The sequence below is a fragment of the Carettochelys insculpta genome, chromosome 16, assembly GCF_033958435.1.
Source record: "Carettochelys insculpta isolate YL-2023 chromosome 16, ASM3395843v1, whole genome shotgun sequence".
Taxonomy (NCBI): Eukaryota; Metazoa; Chordata; order Testudines; family Carettochelyidae; genus Carettochelys; species Carettochelys insculpta.
This window is the reverse complement of record NC_134152.1, coordinates 33,365,899-33,384,002: the sequence shown is the minus strand read 5'-3', so window position 1 is coordinate 33,384,002 and position 18,104 is coordinate 33,365,899. Positions and strand designations below refer to the sequence as shown.

General features: G+C 52.3%; 1 protein-coding gene across 2 annotated transcripts in view; it reads left to right on the top strand.

Moving 5' to 3' along the window:
• The window catches only part of GRAP (GRB2 related adaptor protein), a 34,640-nt gene extending 16,824 nt beyond the window's left edge, over positions 1-17,816 (top strand). The window contains exons 4-5 of one of the 2 annotated variants that reach the window (XM_075010421.1): positions 11,511-11,787; positions 14,467-17,816. In XM_075010421.1, coding sequence (XP_074866522.1) covers positions 11,511-11,787; positions 14,467-14,652 — 463 coding nt within the window. In that variant the 3' untranslated portion in view covers positions 14,653-17,816. The remainder of the gene's footprint in view (positions 1-11,510; positions 11,788-14,466) is intronic. The other variant, XM_075010420.1, reaches the window with a different exon arrangement.
• The last annotated feature ends 288 nt before the right edge of the window (positions 17,817-18,104 follow it).

The window sequence follows — 18,104 nt, the reverse complement described above, 5'->3', positions numbered from 1 at the left end:
TATTTACATTTCAGATAAGTGCTAGAGAGGGATTTACTGAGCCTCCAGCTGCGTGGGGAGGCAGCCTGCGTCATGACCATGGTGTGAAGATAAGAACATACGAATGGCCATTACTGGGTCAGACCAAAGGTCCATCTAGCCCAGCATCCCGTCTGCCAACAGTGGCCAGTGCCAGGTGCCCCAGAGAGGTGCACGCGAAGACAATGATCAAGCACCTTGTCTCCTGCCATCCATCTCCAGCCTCTGACAAACAGAGGCCAAGGACACCATTCCTACCCCCTGGCTAATAGCCTTTTATGGACCAAACCTCCATGGATTTATCTAGCTCTTTTTTGAACTCTCTTATAGCCCTGGCCTTCACAGCCTCCTCTGGCAAGGAGTTCCACAGGTTGACTGTGCGCTGTGTGAAAAAGAACTTTCTTCTATGAGTTTTAAACCTGCTGCTGCCCATTAATTTCATTTGGTGTCCCCTAGTTCTTATAGTATGGGACCAAGTAAATAACTTTTCTTTATTCACTCTCTCTACACCGCTGAGGATTTGACAGACCTCTATCATATCTCCCCCGCAGTCTCCTCTTTTCTTAACTGAAAAGTCCCAGTCCCTTTAACCTCTCCTCATATGGGACCCGTTCCGAACCCCTCATCATTTTAGTTGCCCTTTTCTAATACCAAAATATCTTTTCTGAGGTGAGGAGACCACATCTGCACACAGCATTCAAGATGTGGGCGTACCATAGTTTTATAAAGGATCAGTAAGATATTCTGCTGCTTATTTTCTATCCCTTTTTTAATAATTCCTAACATCCTATTGGCTTTTTGCCTGCTACTGCACACTGTGTGGATGTTTTCAGGGAACTATCCATGATAACTCCAAGATCTCTTTCCTGATTAATTTCCTAAATTAGCCCCCATCATATTGAATGTATACTTGGGGTTATTTTTTCCAATGTGCATTTTACATTTATCCACATTAAATTTCATTTGCCATTTTGTTGCCCAGTCACTCAGTTGGGTGAGATCTTTTCGAAGATCTTCACAGTCTGCTTTCATCTTGACTCTTTTGAACAGTTTAGTATCGTCCACAAACTTTACCACCTCACTACTTACCCATTTCTCTAGATCGTTTATGAATAAATTGAACAGGATTTGTCCTAGGACTAACCCTTAGGGAACACCACTCTTTACCTTTCTCCATTCAAAAAATTTATTATTTATTCCTACCCTCTGTTTCCTGTCTTTTAACCAGTTCTCAATCCATGAAAGGATCTTCCCTCTTACCCCATGACAACCTAATTTACACAAGAGCCTTTGGTGAGGGACTTTGTCAAAGGCTTTCTGGAAATCTAAGTATAGTATATCTAGTGGATCCCCTTTGTCTGCATGTTTGTTAACCTCTTGAAAGAATTCTAATACATTAGTAAGATATGATTTCTTTTTACAGAAACCCTGTTGGCTTTTGCCCAACAAATTATGTTCTTCTATGTGTCTGACAATTTTATTCTTTCCTGTTGTTTCGACTAATTTGCCCAGTAATGATGTTAGACTTACCGATCTGTAACTGCCAGGGTCAGCTCTAGAGCCCTTTTTAAATATTGGCGTTATGTCGGCTGTCCTCCAGTCCCGAAGCTGATTTAAAGGATAGGTTACAAATCAGAGTTAATAATTCCACAATTTCACATTTGAGTTCTTTCAGGACCCTTGAGAAAATGCCATCCGGTCCTGGTGTTTTGTTACTGTTAAGTTTTTCTATTTGTTCCAAAACCTCCTCTAATGACACTTCAATCTGGGACAGTTCCTCATATTCATCACCCACAAAGTACAGTGCAGGTTTGGGAATCTCCCTGACATCCTCGGCTGTGAAGACTGAAGCAAAGAAGTCACTTAGTCTCTCCGTAATGGCTTTATCATCCTTGATTGCTCCTTTTGTATCTCGATTGCCTAGGGGGCCCACTGGTTGTTTAACAGGCTTCTTGCTTCTAATGAACTTAAAAAACAATTTTGCTATTATTTTTTGAGTTTTTGGCTAGTTGTTCCTCAAAGCTTTTTTGGTTTTTCTTTTTACGTTTTTACACTTGGTTTGGCAGTGTTTGTGCTCTTTCTTATTCACCTCACTAGGGTTGGACTTCCACTTTTTCAAAGATGCCTTTTTATCTCTCATTGCTTCTTTTACATGCTTGTTAAGCCATGGTGGCTCTTTTTTAGGTCTCTTACTATGTTTTTTTAATTTGGGGTGTATGTTTGAGTTAGGCCTCTATTATGATGTCCTTGAAAATTTTCCAGGAAGCTTGCAGGGATTTTATTCTAGTCACTGTACCTTTCAATTTCTGTTTAACTAACGTCCTCATTTTTCTGTAATTCCCCTTTTTGAAATTAAATGCCAGAGTGTTGCAGTGGTGTGCTTCCAACCACAGGAATGTTAAATGTTATTATATTACGATCACTATTCCCAAGCGATCCCGTAACAGTTACCTCCTGGACCACATCCTGTGCTCCACTCAGTACTAAATCGAGAATTGCCTCTCCCCGGTGGGTTCCTATACTAGCTGCTCCAAGAAGCAGTAATTTAAGGCACTGAGAAACTTTATCTCTGCATCTCGTCCTGAAGGGACATGCACCCAGTCAATATTAAACACCCCTATTATTATTGAGTTTTTTATTTTGACAGCCTCTCTAATCTCCCATAACATTTGCAAAGCCACTATCACTGTCCTGGTGTGTTGGTCAATAATATATCCCTACTGCTATATTCTTATTAGAGAACGGAATTATTATCCATAGCAATTCTATGGAACATTTTGAGTCATTTAAGATTTTTACTTCATTTGATTCCACATTATCTTTCACATACAGGGCCACTCCACAACCGGCATGACTTGTTCTGTCCTTCCGATATATTTTATATCCCAGTACGATTGTGTTCCACTGATTGTCCTCATTCCACCAGGCTTCTGTGACGCCTCTTACGTCAATCTCCTCCTTTAATACGAGGGACTCTAGTTTGCCCATCTTATTAGTTAGGCTTCTAGCATTTGTGTAGAAGCACTTGAAAAAATTGTCACCGTTTATCTGTCTGCCCTTCCCTGCTGTATTAGATTCTTCAATGCGTGAGTGTTTCCTGTCTGATCTGGCGCATATTCTGTCATCTCCCCTCCCCTCTTTCTGACTAAGACCTAGAGAATCTCTCTCAACGGACTCTCCTCCGAGTGAAGTCTCTGTCTGATCCGTGTTCTCCTCCGCATCAATCGGTGTGCAGAGGGGAAGCTGTGGCAGAGAACAGCCAAACCCCGTGCTCCAGGCACTGAGGGAGGCCATGGCCTCGGGAGCCAGGACTACAACAAGGCTCACCCCACTGAGCCAACGGTGCATGCCGGTGCCTGGCTGGACCCCCCCGTGGGTGGCTAACAGAGTGCCATCGCAGGGGCAGGGGCAGGAAGAGATGGGGGATTGCGCAGAACAGAGGCCGGTCGCGATCCTGAGCTGTGAGTTCCAGAGTCTAGCCCAGGGGTGGGCAATCATTTTTGATGGAGGCCACTCGAGGACCTTGGTCAGGGGGTCAGGGGCCCCACTTTTCTGTGGCGGAGGTGCAGGGTCTGGGGTGGAGTCTGGGAGCCGAAGGGAGCTCGGGGCTGGGGTGCAGGAGAGGGCGTGGGGTCAGGGAGGGAGTTTGGGTGAGGGAGGGGGATGTGCTCAGGGATGGGGGATTGGGGTGCGGGGTCCTGGAGGGCTGTGGGAGCAGGGTCTTGCAGGGGGCTGGGTACGGGCGGGCAGGCCAGAGGCGGGATCTCACCGGGAGGCATTTACGCAGGCAGCTTGCAGCTGGCAGCACCCTCAGGCAGCACCCCCACAGTGGCCACTCTGCCTTATGGGGCTGGGGGGAGGGCTTCCATTGGCAGCTCAGCTCCCATTGGAAGGTCTCCAGCCAATAGGAGTTGAGAGATTTTGCCGGGGGTGGGGACAGTGTGTAAAGCCCTCCCTCTCCCCCGCACAGTGCCCCAGGGCCCAGGCGCGGGCTGGGTTAAAAGGCTCAGAGGGCCATATCCAGCCTGCAGGCTATAACTTGCTCACCCTTGGTCTAAGCCCAGCTCCTGGGACGATTTAGCCGGGGTTGATCCTGCTTTGGGCTCGATGGCTTCCTGAGGCCCCTTCCAGCCCTGGGTTTCCATGCTGCTGTATCTTGTTGGCTGCGGACGTCAAAGAAAGCAAAGCCCCACAGCGACCGTGGGCTCAGGGCAACGTGATGTGGTTGGCAAATGAAATGAAGCGCACCGATGCACCATGGTTCAATATCGCCCCAGACCTCTGGGTGAGTCAGATATTTACGAGCCCCTCCCCACCACTGGGCCCAGCTCCATGGCTCACGCTGTCTGAGAGGAGCCACATGGTGGTGCTCCTCCGGCCCCCCCCCACTTATGTCTCAGCCCCTGATTGGCCCAGGAGCAGGGAGCGGAGACCCAGGACGGAAAGCATCCCCTGCAGGGAGCCAGGGGGCGGTCTCACAACCAAGCAATGGGGCTCAGTGGTTGGAGCAGGGGGCTGGGAGCCAGGACTCGGGGGCACAGCACTGTTCCCGTGGGGGCTGCTTCTCGCTTTAGCTCCCTCCGGCCGGCCCAGCCCTTGGTCGCGGCGTGTTTATTTTTCGTTCCAGGAACGTGCCCCCGCGCTCACGGCCAGCCCTCCCGCAGCCCCAGCCCCTGCCGCACACACGCCGGCACCGGCAGGCCACACAGAGCTGTCCGCCCCGCATGATTGGCTCTTCTCTATGCACCAGCACGGCTCTGCGTGCCGCTAACACCGTGCCAGGCAGCTAGGCGGGAGCTGGCAGCTGGCAGTGCCCAGAGCAGCACTGGTCCTCAGAGGAGCTCAGTCACCCAGCCTGCCTGTGCTGCCCACCACGTGCAGGGACTGTGCAAACATGTCCAGAGGAGGGAGCTGTCCCGGTCTGTCAGCCTCTGAAACTACAGCCCAGGTGTGCAAGGTGCTGTACAAAGCCACATGGCTCTGCGCCTTCCACTGTAAGGGCTAAATGCCCAGGCTCCCAGCCCCTAGCCTGGCTCCTCGACCACTCCTCTCTCCGCTCACTCTTCATCCCGGCTCGGCCAGTCCCCTTACAATTGGCTGGAGAACCAGCTAGGCACCTTCCAGCCAGACAGCGTCTCCTGCCTCTGATCTCCAATTCTGTGCAATTGCCCCCGGCTGTGCCAGCCCAGCTCTGCAAACCTGCCCAGCCCCACATCCAAGCAGGGGAGCACACGACAGCAGATCCCTGCAAGTGCCCAGTGCTTGCGGTGCTCGGATTGGGGCTCTCCCACCATCTCCAGCCCCCCAACATTGATTTGAAGTGTCAATATTTGGATTAGTTTATCAGGATAATGGGATGGAAGGGGAACGAACTCCTCCTCTGTGACCCACCCTTCCTCCTTCACACTCAACTTCCTGCTTCCCCAGGGTCTATTCCTGCAGCCACTGAAAGGCACAGCCATCCGTCAGCTAAGTTCCATGTTCTAACCTGCCCAGCCTGCAGGAGAAAGCTTGATTCATTTAATGACCCGGAGGAGGGGATGGATTGCACCCTCAGCAAACTTGCAGATGACACTAAGCTAGGGGAGAGGTAGATACGTTGGAGGGTGACCTAAAAAATTGGACTGTTGAGCCAAATGAAAGCTGATGAGGTTCAACAAGGACAAGTGCAGAGTCCTGCACTTGGGATGGAAGAATCCCAAGCATTGATACAGGCTGGGGACCGACTGGCTATGTAGCAGTGCAGCAGAAAAGGACCTGGGGATGACAGTGGCAGTGAGGCTGGACATGAGTCAACAGTGTAGCCCAGAAGGCTAATGGCATAGTGGGGTGCATTAGGAGAAGCATTTCCAGCAGATCTAGAGAAGTTATTATTCCCCTCTATTGGGCACTGGTGAGGCCTCATCTAGAGTATTGCACCTAGACTCATCTCGAGTCCAGTTCTGGGCCCTGCAGTATAGAAAGGGTGCGGATGCATTGGAGCAGGTCCAGCGGAGGGCAATGAAAATGATTCGGGTGCTGGAGCACATGACCTACGAGGAGAGGCTGAGGGATTTGGGCTTGTTTCGTTTGCAGAAGAGAAGACTGAGGGGTGATTTGACAGCAGCCTTCAGCTTCCTGAAGGGAGCTCTAAGGGGGATGGAGAGAGGCTGTTCTCAGAAGTGACATGGCAGAAGGAGCAATGGTCTGAGGTTATAAAGGGAGATGTGTAGGTTGGATACTAGGAAAAATTATTTTGCCAGGAGGGGGGTGAAGCACTGGACTGCGTTACTTAGAGAGGTGGCGGGATCTCCGTCCCTAGAGGTTTTTAAGTCCTGGCTTAACAAAATCCTGGCTGGGATGATTTAGTTAGGGCTGATCCTGCTTTAGGCAGGGGGCTGAGGTCCCTTCCAGCCCTAGGATTCTATGATTAGCAGAGCACCCACAGTGGGCACCATGTCTTTCTCGTGGTGGTGCACATCCACACATGCCTTGGTGCACATAACAAAAATTATTCTGCACTTGCATGAAAAAGAGAACAGGAATGTGGCCCATGAATCATAGGCTAAGTTGTTGGAGTAACAATAAGCCCATCTCCTACATAACACTGTTCATTGGTAGATCTCCAGGGACTTCACAAAGGAGGGCAGTAGCATTATTCCCATTTTACAGATAGGGAAACTGAAGCACAGTGTGGCACCAAGTCTGGCCTGAGCTCACCATGCAGGCCAGTGTCAGAGTGAGGAACTGAAGTCAGGTCTTCTAGGTCCCAGGCCTTCCAGGTCCCAGGCCAGCATGCTATCCACTAGGACGCACTGCCTCTGATTTTGCAAAAGCACCGTCTCGTCCCCACTGGGGTTTGCCAGGTCTCACCCTGGTGTATTCAGAATTAGGCCCAAAGCCCAGGGGAAGAATTCAGGCTCTTAGGAAACATTCAGCCAAGCAGCTGGTGGGTGCTGCCTATGTAAAGCTTTGCAAGCTGCCAGCTCCAAACAGCTCTCTCCCACACTGGGGGATTGGTGTCTTGCTAGCACAGGAGTTGGTTTTCCTGTTTGCCTCCAAGCCAGAGGAGCCAGTTCCAGGCACCTGGCTCTGATCACCTGCAAAATTCAGTCCATCTGAACAGCCTGAAGGCACTTGAACCATGTAGCCATTCCTGGAGGAAGGAGCCCCAGTGGGGGACCCACAACCCCCTGTCGGAGGCATGGGTTGGGGTGAGAGAGCTCCCAGCGGGATCCTGCAGCTTTCAAGATCAGTGAGATAAGGCAGATGACCTAATCCAGGATTAAGGCACAGGCACAGGCCCTCGCGGGAGGGAAAGTCACAGAGATAGCCAGTTGCAACCAAGGGGAACTCGCTTATATCCCAACCTGGAGTCTTAGATTTCCAGGCCGGAAAGGACCATCATGACCATCCAGACTCACCCCTTGCACAGCACAGCTCACAAAGCTGCACCCAGCCATTCCTACAGCTGGCCTCATAAACCAAGGTCCTATTACAGCGGACTCCAGGACCTTGTGTCACAGATCAGGACCTATACAAACACCGAACGGAAGGCAGCCCAGCTGTGACTTCCCTGGCTCTGCTTTTCCATTTGTATTTTGCAAAAGCACTTGCAAATGCTTCAAGACAACAGAGATGTGCCCCAAACACAAGAAGCACAGAATTCCCCGCTGACCATCTCCCCAGAAATGAGGGTGAGCCAGCCAGGGGACTAACTGCCAGGGGACTCCTGGACTTACCTTTAGCATCAACAGCCCTTCCCCCTGCCCTGTGCCTCAGTTTCCACATCTGTAAAATGGGGAGAATGATATTTTCTCCTACTTCGTAAAACACCTTGAGAGCTACAGACAACTGACATATCATCAGTGCTGAACTAAGCAACTGGGTGTGACATTCCACCCCCTGGGAGATCCCAAGGAAGCCTCTGAAAAAAACCATAACACTGCTCCCACCAACCTGGCCATGAGACATGGTATCTAATTGGGCAGCCAGTCCAGCTGGTTTCATCTCTGCTGCTGTAACATGCTGGGCACACACTGCAAGCTGTTCAACAAGGAGAAAATTCACTAACTAGATCCACTCATTGCACTTTCCGCCCAGGACGTAGCAGACAAAGCCGCAGTCCCGGCGAGACGTGCAATAATCAACCCAGCTCCTCTTATGGGCACGCATTACATCTTCTCTGCAGAGTCTCGGCCTGAGTTCTAGCTGCCCTCATGCGAACTAGCCTGGGTCCCGGCCCGTAAGCGACTTTCCAAGGGATTGCTGGGCCTTGTCTGGCCCCAGTCCAGCAATCTGAGATATTGACAGTCCATGGAATCTGCTCTGGGTGCAGAGATCTGCCCGACTTCATCCAGCTGGAGGGAAGAAGCCTACGGCTTAATTTTAGGAATTTAAAAAAAAAACATGTGTTTTGGGAAAGCAGGACCAGGAAGAAAAGACTCAAGGGGTTTCCCCCGCTTGTAACTGCATAGCCCCTGGACCGGCCTCGTGCTAACTCAGCCTTATTTTTCACCAGTCTGGCTTGGCAGGAATTTCTCAGGGCATGTCTCCACCTGCTATTTAAAGTGGGGGAAAGTCCCTTTTTCTGCACAAAAAACATGGGAGCATCTCCACTCGCAAGTGACTTTTTGCTGTGAAACACAGAACCCTCCCTGTAAGTATCACCCCAGGAGAGGCTTGCAGCTCTGACTGGCAATGCTATTGCTATGATTCACCAGTGAAGGCATGTTCTTGCTATACAGTCAGCTTTCAGCCTCCACAAGATATCCCACAATGCCTAGGTGACCACTCTAGCCAGCACTTCCACAGCTCTGATGCCAGATAAACAGGCTTCTGCCCCTCCCCCTTTGAAGCCCTGGGAACTTTGAAACTCCCCTTCTGATTTCTTTGGCAAGTGCTCACTTATCCTCTGGCCAGGTGACAATGGCCACTCCATGGAGTAATTGATCCTCTCCTTTCAGCAATGCTGAGCTGACCAGTGTTTGGGGAGAGGGGCTCTGCAGAGACTGAGGATGCTCTGCAATCACCCCTTCTTCGCCCAAGAGCTGCACTGTGGGATAGCTGCCCATAGGGAGTTACTCTCCTCAGCGATGGAAGTGCGGCACGTCTAAACACTCCCTGACACCTGTGACTCTCCGTGCGTACACAAACCTGGTGCATTTCTTTAACTGGTGCCCCAGCACTGGTAAAAGTGACAGCACAATAACTCTGCAAGTGTAGACACAGCCTACGATACTCACGGGCGCTAGGGTTTTCCAGCTCAAGAATGCACGACTCCCCCGATGAAATCTAGGACGAGTGTTGCTGGCAGGGCAGCTTTCTTGCTCAGCCGGTAGTGGCAAGCCAGCTTCCATTAGCAAGGGAGCTTGCAATAGACAAATGATCTGCATTTGGCACCTGTTCTGCTAGATGCATCCCTTATTCCCGAGAATACTACCGACACTAACTCCCCTGAGTCTCACTGTTCCCACCCAGACTCAAATTCCATGGAGAGAAAGTCTGTTAAGTGTCTGTTGTGTGTCTGTCGTCTGCCACTGGGAGAGAGAGCTCCTCTCCTGGCATCCTGCCTGGCCTCTGACACTCACCCAGGCTGCGAACACCTATGGTGCACCAAATGCAAACAGTTCGGATCCTGTTTAGTCTGCAGTCACTGATCCTGACTCTCTTCTCCCTCCGGGGAAAATCAGGAATAACTCTATCCACGCCAATGGAGGGGCACCAATGTAAAAGTGGCGTGAGACAAGAATCAGGCCTGGAAATCCCTCCCACAGGTTAACTCTCTCCTCTGGAAATCCAGGGGATGAGCTGCCGTGCCAGGCCCTGCATTCGGCGCACCAAGAGCTCTTTGCCAGGATTCTCCCTCCGAGCCCTTGCGATTCTGCAATGCTCCCACCCTGGGAGCGTCCCTGCAAAGCAGGAGGCTGTGCAGAGAAGCAAGAGCAGGTGCTCAAGGCCTGGTGACCCTCCCCAGCTTCCCTGCCTAGAGAAGATGGCCAGGAGGGCAGGCGAGAAGCCAAACCGATATTCTAGACAACACACCGAGGTGCCAGTGCATGTTCCAGCTTCCAGGACCAGGCACCCAGCAGATGCTGGGGCCGAGGGTGTGAGTAGCACCATGGGGATATGAGTGAAGCAGGGAGAAGATTAGACCCCCTCCCCATCTGTCACCTCTCTGCTCCTCCTTCCTAATGAGTCGCAGACTGGTTTGTTCTTGTCCCATAGCACATAGCAGGATCAGTGCCTCTTCCAGCACTGCCTCCCAGTGGCCTTGGTGGAGCGGGGCTGCGGGTCACTGTGGGTTTGGAAAGATGAGACACAAGGCAGGCTGCTGTTCCTGCCTCCCAGCTGGAATTCAATCAGGCCTAAGCCTACCATCCCCTCCCATCAACCTTCCTGAAACGCCCCATGGCCCAGCCAACTACACCCCACGGCTCACATGGAACGCCCCACCCTGCACCCACAGGGGCGTGCCTGGAGGGTGTGAACGGAACCACCCTTAGGAGCAACCCAGGCGAGTAAAGCAGCTGCCGGGCCTTTAGCTCCCAGCCGCCCGCTTTTATCTCCCTAGACAGATCTGGCAGTGGGAAGCACATATTTGCTGAACATCTGTCATGCCGCCAGCATCTCGCACCACCAGCGCTGGGCAGCAGCAGCAGTTGATAGGAATTAAGCACCAGGAAAATGACAAGCTGGTTGAGATAAAAGTGCTGATGCTACCCTCATGCCTGTTGATGTAGCTGTAAGACACGCACCATGCTGCGTTATCTTCGGACGCGCTCTGCTTTGCCACTACAGCCTGCCTGGCAAACAAACCTAGTTTGCAAAGCATACGGGCTTGTCCGCATCTCCATGAAGTAGTTACTGACTATTCCTCTGTTAGCACAAACCAATCTCTCCCATTGCAAACAAAGCAGATTGCAGTGGAGGCACCTGTAGGAGAGGCAACAGGGCACCACAGCGGGGCTGGACTGTCCTCTCTGCCACTGACTCACTGCAAGGCCTTGGGCAAGGCACTTAATGCCACACAGGCTCTCTTTCTTTATGCATTAGAGTTAGAAAAATACTTAGCTACTCCTACCAGTATTGCAAGGCTTAATTAATTAATTAGCAGTTGCAAAGTGCCCAGCATGCCTCAGATGAAAGGGGCTAAAGCAAGGCAGGCGGTTATTAGCTATCAGCATTGTGCAACTCATGGGAAGATTCCAACGCAGGCAGGATGCCAAGCGGGTGATCTGACACCTGTGTATTGGAACACGCAGTTCCTCCCCCTCGTGTTCATCACTCATTTGCACACTTGTCCCACCTCCTGCCAACTCTTGGCCCATGCCCAATGGCATGTGCGGGCGTGATCCCACCAGGCGTGTAAAGCTGAGCAGGGGTGCACGTGGGACTCACTGGCAGAGCTGCTCTGTTCTGGACTCACCGGGGGGTTGACTTTTGCGGAATTGGAGCCTGGTATGGGGGAGGGTGGATAAACACGACTACCACCCTCTTCTCTGTGTCCACAGTTACGGGGAGCACGTCCAGCATTTCAAGGTCCTCCGAGAGCGAAATGGCAAATATTTCCTCTGGGAGGAAAAGTTCAACTCCTTGAATGAGCTGGTGGATTTCTACCGGACCACGACCATCGCCAAAAAGCAGCAGATCTTCCTGCGAGACGACGACCAGAACCATGAGGTACAGGGCTGTGCAGCCGCCTACACAGGTCCCTCCAGGAGGGTGGCGAGAGACGGAGAGGGCAGCGCCCAGCGCAGCATGCCCACGGCTCACCAGCCAAAGCCCAAGGCAAGCTCCCCGCACAGCCAGTCCAACCGCAGGCGCGGTGAAACGGGCACAGCCTCCGGCCGTTAGAAATCTTTGAGCATTTCCCTGTCAGCTGGGCACCTGGGCAGCCACCAGGAGAGCTTCAGTGCCACCCAGCTGATTAGCAGAAAGCCCACCGCTAGGCCTACCTGTGGTGCACATTTGCACATGCCTTGGGACGCATAAAAATATTCCACCCATGCGTGGAAAAAATCTGCTATGGATGAAAAGGCCAGAGGGAACGTCCCCACCAACACTTGGAAAAAACCATGCCCATGGACACAGAGTCACTGGACTGTCACAAAGCCCCTGACCAGGTCCCACACTGCAGGCTCTTAAGCAAAGGAAGGAGTCGTGGAATGAGAGAGAAGGTCTTCTCGTGGCCCAGTAACTGGTTAAAAGAGAGAGACAAAGTGAGAAACAGTCAATTTCCACAGGGAAGAGAGGTAAACAGTGAGGTTTGCCCAAGGATCTAGTCACCCAGGAGACTAGGGCTGGTAAACGTCCTCAGAAACCCCCTGGAAAAGGAGGTTAACAGCGAGGCAGCAAAGTTTGCAAACCGTACAAAACTATCAGGGTAGCCAAGTCCAAAGCTGACTGTGAGGAGTTACAAAGGGGGTCTCGCAAAGCTGAGTAGCTGGGCAACAAAACAGCAGCTGAAGTCTAATTCTGATGAGATAAGTAACAGAGAGGAAGCCGTGCTAGTCTATACACTATCAAAACAAAAAGCAGTGAAGTAGCACCTTAAAGACTAGCAAAATAGTTTGTTAGGTGAGCTTTCGTGGGACAGACCCACTTCTTCAGACCATAGCCAGACCAGAACAGACTCAAACTTGAGTCTGTTCTGGTCTGGCTATGGTCTAAAGAAGTGGGTCTGTCCCACGAAAGCTCACCTAACAAACTATTTTGCTAGTCTTTAAAGTGCTACTTGACTGCTTTTGGTTCTGATGAGATAAGAGATTGATAAGGAACGCACCTTGGAAAACATAATCCCCCCTCTGCATATAAAATTATGCATCTGAGTTAGCTCTTACCACTCAGTAAAGATCTTGGAGTCTCTGCGGAGGTGAAAACAGCTGCTACATGTGCAGCGGGAGAATGGTAGGAACACTGGGAAAGGGTGAGCAAACAAGCCAGACAATAGCCTCGAAGGGGGAGCACTGTTAGGCTGTAGCTTTACAAAAAGCCACACCGTCCTGTAGCGCCTGGCACCAACCCCGATCATAGACAGCACACTTAGCTAGGTGGACTATTCATCTGTCCGGGCATGGCCCTTCTTATCTCTGTGCTCTAGGTACCTTAAACATACTCAACTCGAGTTAGATCCTTTATCCGTGGCTAGCGTGTGTCAGCATGTCCACACATGGGACATCCACCCATTTACACATCCGCACCCAAATCCATGCCAGCACATGCTTAATCACATGGGCGGCAACGCTTCCTGGTCTGTATCCCAGACTGCAGGAGACTACAGGGGCATGCAGAAGAACTGGGGGAGGACAAACTTCTCAAATTTCCCAGATCGACCTATGGATGGCACATCCCAAGATTCCCTGGGGGCTGTCCCGGAACTCCTTCAGGAGCTGGTAACCTGTTCCAATTTCCCAACTTCCCTGACAACCTGATCCTCAGGCCTCATGTCCCCAGACAGGTTAGCTTAGGGAGCACTGAAAACAGCCGTTAACGTGTGAACCAGAGAGACAACGGGGGCTCGGGATTGATCTTGGCATTCACACACAGCCAGTTACACTTCCACCCAGCTGCTGCCTTGTAACTGCGCCCCCAGCAGGCTGTTAGCTGTTTACCCATCATCTGGGCTTGCAATTAACGCTGCCAAAACGCCACTGAGCACAGGCAAATGCGGGATTCCTGCAGTTCTGCCAATCTGGCCCCACAAAGGCGAGAAGAAGACGCCTTTTGTGTCATTAACCCTGAAGGAAGAATAAGTCTTGGCAGAGGTTTTCACGGCAGTCTGCAGGGTCCAAAGAGCAGCTTCCCATTTGTGTCAGTGGCATATAGGCACCTAAACCCTCTAGGCTGTTTGACTACATTAGCCATTCTCGCCAGCTGTTAGCATTCTGCCCTGCTCTAATGCCATCCTCCCAAAGCTCTCAGGAGAGGGTCGCTATCCCCATTTCATTGATGGGGAAACTGAGGCACAACAAGAGGCAGGGACTTGCCCTGAGCACTTCTGCAGCAGGTCCATGAGCAGAATGCACTCTTCTGGCCTGAACACTTTAACCACTTCCTCTCCCATCACCCCACAGCACCACGCCAGTTTCCCTGGGTACTGCTCCTCAAAAACACCCACCTTGCAGGTATTTCCATGGCGGCAGGACACCCCGCAGAGACTGTGGGTTCTTCCCAGTCCCCAGGCTTGGCTTGGGATTGCAATCACTGGCAGGTCTGCAGCTAGCAACCACATTGGTGCTCCTCAGCCAGGAACGTTTTCCCACTTCCGCCCCCATCCCAGCCTGTTCCTTGCTTGGCAGCTCCCCTGCCCAGCGCCTGCAGACAGAACTCCCATCTCAGTGCTAGTGGCAGCACCAGGCCATCATTCCTGGCAGCTGAGGGTGGACAGGGAAGCAGCTGCCCAGGGGGTTTTGTTACCTGCTCTCTCCTGTCCCTTCCTGACTCCTCTCTTGCTGGGTCTCACTACAGGTGAAAAAGCCGAAGTTCGTCCAGGCTCAGTACGACTTCTCCTCCCATGATGCCTCCCAGCTGGCCTTCTACAGAGGAGACATCATCGAGGTCCTGGACTGCCCCGACCCCAACTGGTGGAGAGGGAAGATCTGTGGGCAAATTGGCCTGTTTCCACGGAACTACGTCCACCCCATTCACATGTGACCTGCCGGCCGGTGTTTGCCTAGGCGCCCGAGCTCCCTGGCTGCCCGTTACCAAATAAACTGCAATCTCCTCCACCTGGTGCCACAGAGCTTTTCAGGGACAAACTACCAGAGCACGAAGGACCTTTCTTAGGCGTAAAGCCAGCCTGGGGGACGCTGCACTGGACAGATCTGAACCCTCTGGGAACTGTGCGCTCTGGCCGACCCCCACCCCCACCCGCGTGCTGCAGAAACCTCAGTGTGCATCAGGCCTTTGCCCATGAGGCTTTGGTGCAGCAGAAAGAGCAGATCACCCAACCCAGCACATGACAGGGGCATGAGAAGAGTGAGATTTACGAGGCTCAGAGCAACTGTTATGGCACCATCACTTTGCATGTGTGGTGTATCCCTTCCTCCTGGGTCTCTGGCTAGCTACACTGCAAGCCCTCTGGGGCAGCAACCTTTGTCCTCACCCCTTCCTGCTTTGTAGCAAGCAGGCAATGAACTATCCTAAGCCCACTCTCCAGGTCACTTGTCCAGGGTGGAGCTGGGGGCGGAGCTGGGCTTTTCCCTGCTCCTAGGCTTGACAGTGCAAAGAGAGCAGCCAGGGGAGCTGGCCAGCCCAGGTGTTGTCAGTATAACCCTAACAAGTATTCCCACGGCTGGCCTACCTGCGAGCATCAGCCCCTTTCTCTCTCCAGGTCCGAGACAGGTGGGCACAGCACCAGAGGCTTGCCAGGGGGTTTCCGTGTATAGAAGTGACCGGCTGTGCAGGTGGGTAGAGGTAGGCACGGTGCCGCGCCCTGCAAGCTGCTCCAACTCTGCTCTTCCCCAGACCTCCTCTCCACTCTAAAATACCAGGGCCCTCGATGCAGCTGTCTCATCCCCCAGCACATCCTTGGGCATTCTCCCTGTCCCCTGCAACTGCAGGGGTCTTCTACTGCCAGCACTGAGGTTTTGCTGTTTGAGGTGATATATCCTGGAGCTTGGGCACCTCTCCTGCCTTTCTCAGCCTGGCGCCATGCGAGCCTGCCGGGACGCTCTCTGCGCTGGAGTTATCTGGAGCAATCACGGCAAGGCAAAGCCATTGTGCTTAACGAGGGGGCCGTGTGTGGGCAGCTGCACATCCCTGGGACCTTTCACAGTGCTTCACCAGACGATCAAAAGGACTGGAGTCTTTTATTACACCTGCTTACGAGAGGACTCTGGTGCGCTGCCAGCTGGACTCTGTCACTCAGCCAGGTTATTCACACAAACAGCTCTGCTCCACCCACTGCCGGTATCATCCCGTTCTCAAGGCCAAACACTGGGCCGGATCCCACCTTCTCAAATCAGGTGTGATGCAGCTGAGGTCAGCGGAGTTACAGCCTCCCGCCAGCTGGGCTGTGCGCTTGGGGCATGGGGGGTTGCTTTGGCCTTACTCTAAAAGCCAGCGTCAAACGTGGGAGTCTTGCCGAGTGGTAGGGAAGAGGTTACAGCCTGTGGCCTTGCAGGCTGCCTCTCTGAGAAGCGACAATGCATTGAAAAAGCAGAGTCTGGTGAAACCCGTTGAGGAAAGGGTCGGGGCCATTTTTATTCTCCAGCTCACCACAAGGTCAGAGTTTGCTACCAGATGTGAAGTAAGTGAGCTGCAATTAATGAGCTCAAGTTAGGGCCCTGGCCTAAAGCCGTAACGGGCCTGAATAAAGCATAAAGCGCCTTAGACCCAGCAGCAACAAGAGGAATTTACCACATGTGCTACACCTGAGCCTTGTGGCAACATGGACACAAGAGTGGGCAGCAAACTGACGGGGGTCAGCCTGGAAACCCTTTCCCATGGTGAATCTAGAGAACTCACTGCTGCAGGATGTCGGGGATGGTCTGGACGGTGCTTGGTGCTGCCACGAGAGCAGGGGACTGAGCTCGAGGCCCTCTCAAGGTCCCTTCCAGTTCTAGTCATCTATGATGTCCTTCAGGCAGAGGGTTTAACTGCTTTTCAAAGAGGATTAGCCATATAAAGCTAGGTTAGGTGCTGGCAAAGGGCATCCGAAGCCCAAGTGTTTCAGAGCACTGGAGAAATTTCACCCCACGGGCACCAGTCAGGTGCATTTCGGGGGATGATCCTTGGCAGCATCGGGCCTCAGGCACCAGACAAAACAGGCGCCAGTCCATGCCAGGCTGGCAATTCTTAGGCTTGTTCGTAGCAAGGCTGAAAACAGTAAGTCACACTTCAGTCTTTCACACCAACATGGTGCCGTGCTGATCGCCTGAAAACTAGGGACTAACCAGGGACTTGAAGGCTCCTTGAAGTTCGAGGCTACTGCAGTCATGGCTGCCTAGCCCCGAGTTAGCTGAAGAAGGCTTGCGGCAGCCTCCTCAGCAACTGAGTGTGACAGCTTTGCCCACAGAAAGCATCAAAGCCGACCATGTTTCCTGCCTCGGCAGAACTCTCAGCTGCCAGCCGGGAGCTGCAGAACACCTGACACAGCCTCGTGTGCTGCAGTCTGAAATGTCAGTTCTTCTCTCTTTCCCCCACCATCCCCAGAGCCTCACATTAGGACTACAGCTTCGGGGAAGGAGCAGCCAGCTGCGGCGGCAGCAGCTCTTTTTAGCTTCTGTTTCGAGCCTACTAGTCAATCCGCTGGACTGTTTCTATGGACAAGGCCACAGCCGGAATATTGTGGCCAGTGCCGGGCCCCTGCTACAGAAAGGATGTAGACGCGTTGGAGAGTCCAGCGGAGGGCGACAAAAATGATGAGGGGCTGGAGCACGTGACCTAGGACGCGAGGCTGAGGGATTTGTGCTTCTTTTGTCTGCAGAATAGACAAGCGAGGTGGGATTTGATAGCAGCCTTCAACTTCCTGAAGGGGGCTCACAAAGAGGCTGGAGAGAGGCTGGTCTCGTTGGTGACAGATGGCAGAACAAGGAGCAGTGGTCTCAAGTTGTGGTGGAGGAGGTGTAGGTTGGATATTAAGAAAAACTATTTCCCTGGGGAAGGGGGTGAGGCACTGGAATGCGTTGCCTAGAGAGGTGGTGGGATCTCCATCCCTCGAGGTTTTTAAATCCCGGCTTGACAAAGTCCTGGCTGGGATGATTTCATCGGGGCTGGTTCTGCTTTGAGCAGGGGCTTAGACAGAATGACTTCCTGAGGTCTCTTCCAACCTTATGATTCTGTATCTTGTTTGCCGAGGCCATTAAAGAAAGCAAAACAAATCGCTCCCTCCACAGAGACAGTGAGATCAGGGCAATGTGATGGGGTTGACAAATGAACTGCATCTTACCATGGTACCAGGGTTCAATACCACCGCAGGCCTCTGGGTGACTGAGATATTTACAATCCTCTGTTAGCCTCTGTCATACCCAGGGAGCTGAATCACACACCTCCACACACCTGATGCTTCTAGGTCTCTATGCTGACTTCATGCCATGAGGCCAGAGCTTACTGGCTAATTTGGCTTCACTCCCCAGAAGCACAGCCCCACAGAGGTGCTGTTT